General features: G+C 46.2%; 1 protein-coding gene across 1 annotated transcript; it reads right to left on the reverse strand.

Moving 5' to 3' along the window:
• Positions 1 to 451: 451 nt before the first annotated feature.
• Positions 452 to 3340, reverse strand: LOC141165166 (uncharacterized). Its single transcript, XM_073650806.1, has 2 exons — positions 2508 to 3340; positions 452 to 1253 (listed from the first exon to the last, which is right to left on the reverse strand). Exons 1-2 carry the CDS (start codon positions 3338 to 3340, stop codon positions 452 to 454), a joined length of 1635 nt encoding a protein of 544 aa, XP_073506907.1.
• Positions 3341 to 4081: the final 741 nt, after the last annotated feature.

The following is a 4081-nucleotide window of genomic DNA, read 5'->3' on the forward strand; positions in this document are numbered from 1 at the left end:
TATTGTTTTGAGTATATCAATAACCAATCACCTACAGCCTATTAAGGAAACCCACATATGGTCATATTATCATAAGCTCGGCGCGTGATGGAAAGTTACACAAAGTTACACATCCCGGTGTAAACTAGTTAGAACAGGAGCAGAGTGTAGCCTTCAGAATGTTCTGTGAAAAGAGTGTATGCTATGCAAGGAGTACAATAACATGATTTTAGAAGCAAGCAACAAAAGTGGAGTAACTATAGCATGAATATCAATATGTCCTTTACATTTACCCCCTAAAAATTATTTTATTGTCAACAATAGAGGTGCTTTCCCAGGGTCATGTAGAGCCTGAGGGACATTGGTCTTCACTCAATTAGTGCCCATGTTACCAATAGAGGCCATTGCGGCATGTCCATCCCCCCCTGTTTGTTGATATAATTGTTGCTCTGATCTTCAGACGTGAAGATGGTCAGGACGAGCGGGTAAAGGTCATCATTCCCTTGCCGTCTAGGCCTTCAATGCTGGTTAAATCTGGGAAATCCGTATATAGTAACCCTGGATGTCGGTTGACAGCGTCCTCCTTGCTCTCTGACGACTGGCAGGTTTTCCTCATGCAAATTGAGATACAATAAAAGACTAGTTTTAGTAAGACATATATTAACAAAATGCAAACAGCAATATGCAACTCTCCTTGTAATAATCCAACAATCCATCCACCAATCCCTTTAAACCAATTAGCAGGATTCAAAAAGGAGAATGTATCAGACCACCAACTGTCTTTGGTCAATTCGTTGTGTTTGTTATATTCTTCCCTGAGTTTCCTAATGTTTTCCATTTTAGTCTTTAACCATATGGTAGAGTCGGGGTCAATATAGTGACAACAGGCTGGACCTATAACCTGGCATATCCCTCCTTGAGATGCTGTCAAATAATCCAGCACTAAGGTATGTTGATTGGTCACTATAATAAGCTGATTCTGCACCGCAACAGTAGTATTAATTACTTGCAATATACTCCAAATTTGGTCATCTAAGTAGTCCGTGACTTCCACTAATTTGTCCCACATTTGTGTTACCATAGGGTAGAGGAAAACAGTACTAACTATCTTATTGGGTATACCCATTTGTACCAAATGAGGTCTTCCTGATGGGCGTGGGGTATTGTCCTTGGCACGTTTATAGATGGTATGAAGAGGGATGGCTCTCATATCTACTTTACTATGGGGAATAAGATAAGTGGCTGGAGTTAGCCGGGCCAACGTACAAGTCCCCCTGTGGCGCCCCTGAGGGTTCGACCGCCACAGGGATGCTGCACTTCTTTAATGGAGTGTGGTGTTCCTCATCTGAGGTAAGAACAGTGCGATGGTCAGGACCCTTCCTTCACATCCAACACCACACTTCTCCACCAGAGGGGGCTATAATGCACTAGGTGCTGCCCTCCTGGTTACAGGGAGACTGGGGAACCAAGAGTTAGGGGAACCATTTAGTGGGTGAGGGTGGAGGACTCACATTTTAGTGACACTTTAAATTTCATATTTAATAATAGAGCCATTTTGGTTCTGGGTCTTTGTATTGTGATCTCCCTCCCTGAGCGTGGATCCTGTGTGGGCCTGCAGAGGATGGAGACACGGCCCTCGTACCTTAGCCTTGGGTCGAGGGGCAGGTTGTAGACAATGAATGTCTCAACCCGGCCAAGGACCATGACCAAGAAGGCTCGGAGCTTAAGAGTGTAGCTCCACAGCAAATGGACCCCAGGGAGGATGCAGACGGAGCAGTATACGCCACCTGTCCTCGCCAACCTGATATATTCAGAGGGAGTCCGGCTGCAAGAGGAGTACCGGCCCCCGACACCCGACCTTGCTACTCTATGTCCTGGTCGGGGAAGCCCGGTAGGCCCTGAGGATCCCACCGGGTATCGGAAGGAGCGGAGCTGGCACCCGTGCCCTTTTTCTGAGAGGAGTTCAGAGGGAGACCCGGCCTATTTACACACACAGACAGGAAAGCAACCTGTAGTTTAGGAACACTCCGGTGCGGGGTCCTGATTGAACACTGGACTTACTCGGAGGTTGTCGGACCCCCTTCGTCTCTGGTGACCGCAGAACTCCGTGAGGAGCAGGGAGTCGCCTTCCTTCTGCCATCTCTTATGTGAGTAAAGCCTTGGAAGTTCACCCCTATGGCCTCCGGACTCTTTATTCTGCGCTACACTGCACTACGAAGACTTTCTAGACTACTACCCCCGTCATCCTGTCCCTCTGTCCTGAGGCCTTGCTCCGCCTGTGGGGAGTAGTAACAACGCCGGCTGCCCTAACACCAGGCCTCAGCGGACTGCAGCAGCGCTGATGGCCTTCACCAGGTGCCACAGGTGGCGTAGTCGAGATCAGCCACTCAACCTGGATAAGCCCATTCCATCCTTCTTTTAATGTGATGACCCTGGGCACGGAGCGGGTCCGGGCCACGGCTGCACCCCATCTCTCCGACTCCGAGTCCCCCATCTCCCAGGGTAAAAATGGGCTTTCGAGTAGAGGCGTCACACCCCCTACTCTGACTGGGAGCCATTTATGCCCATTATTCCCACAGACCCAATATGTGGCTGATGGCAGATCCCATAAAGCGGAGTGCTGTAATACTAATTTATGTATCAAATCGATAAGAACAGTGATATTTGACAACATACACCATGAAGGCATTTGTCCCAGGGGGCTACAATATCCAACATCCGCATTGCCACATATTGGATCACTAGGCTTATATTCAGAAGATTCATTACAAGGGACGTTACCAGATATTTCATAACATGTGTCATTGGTGCCTTTTATAAACAAATTTGCATGTACCCATGAGTGATTATGAATGTATCTTTCCAATAATGACGGTTTAAAACCATCTGCAGTACTAGAGGTAGCATTAAAACTGATTTGTAGACCCTCAGTTGGTATGAAGCCTAAATTAGTCAAGGAAGACTTGTTCCTGGGTACCCATGTGTTTCCTTTAAGGGCATGATATTGTAGATGTTTACTGGTGGCAGTAAGATTTCCTTGCCACCAGGGGAGATCCACCCACCCAACTACTGGTATACCTATAGTGGTGTTCCATAATTTACTAAACTTAGTAGCGTTATCAGCAAGGATGTCGCTACAATTGGGCCAGTCTAGTATTTCTTCTAGATTGACTGGGACCGCCAGAAAGGGCATACTAGTGGCTGAAACTGTTGAGTGAGTACATATCCAACAGTCACTGATTTGGTTGTTCTCTAATTGACTCAATTCTTGTACCAAAATCTGGTGGTGACTAATGAACTTGTTATTAAAAAGGTCAGTATTCTGTTGTAGGCTATTCCAGGTATTGACTGATTTAACCATACATATTATCATAAAACATCTCAGGATGGTTGGCGTTTGCAGTGTGAAGCATGGATCCATGTTGACTTCCCTTCAAGTTTTACTGCTGTTGGGGTTGTCAGGAGCACTTGGTATGGTCCGTCATACAATGGTTCTAGTCCGTGTTTCCGAACACGCCTCTTCACATACACATAATCTCCAGGCTTGAGGGTATGACAACCTTCTGCATCAGCTGGATCTGGAATAGAAGATGATACTAACGCATGGGTGTTAGTTAGTGCTTTGGCAAGCTGAATCACATACTGTACAACATAATCCGTTTCTTCTGATAATTGTTGTGGGATAAATCGAGCTATAGCTGGTTGTGACCCAAATAGTATCTCATAGGGTGATAATTTATGTTTTTGTATGGGGGTGGTACGTATGTGATATAGTGCAATGGGAAGGAGCTCAGGCCACTGGGTCGTAGTCTCCTGCATCATTTTGGTCAATTGCCTTTTCAGTGTGCCATTCAATCTCTCCACCTTGCCTCTTGACTGTGGATGGTAAGGACTATGTAACGCCACTGTTGATTCGATCATGGTAAGTATTTCTTGATATACACATGAGGAAAAGGCTGGTCCCTGATCACTCTCGATAACTTCTGGGACTCCATACCGGCAAACAACTTCAGAGACCAGCTTCTTGGCGGTGGTCTTGGCAGTCATGTTTGGAATGGCAAATGCTTCTGGCCAGCTGGAAAACATATCCACTACCACTAAG

Source organism: Phyllobates terribilis, unplaced genomic scaffold (assembly GCF_046119375.1).
Source record: "Phyllobates terribilis strain yellow unplaced genomic scaffold, ASM4611937v1 Scaffold_1__5_contigs__length_1240528914, whole genome shotgun sequence".
Classification (NCBI taxonomy): domain Eukaryota; kingdom Metazoa; phylum Chordata; class Amphibia; order Anura; family Dendrobatidae; genus Phyllobates; species Phyllobates terribilis.

What these genes read in the sequence shown, in the direction of transcription:
- LOC141165166 (XM_073650806.1), bottom strand. Translation starts at nt 3,340, where the DNA reads ATGGTTAAATCAGTCAATACCTGGAATAGCCTACAACAGAATACTGAC. An exon ending in GTCAGAGTAGGGGGTGTGAC is followed by an intron (nt 1,254 to 2,507) that starts GCCTCTACTCGA and finishes GGGGCGCCACAG; the next exon opens with GGGGACTTGTACGTTGGCCC.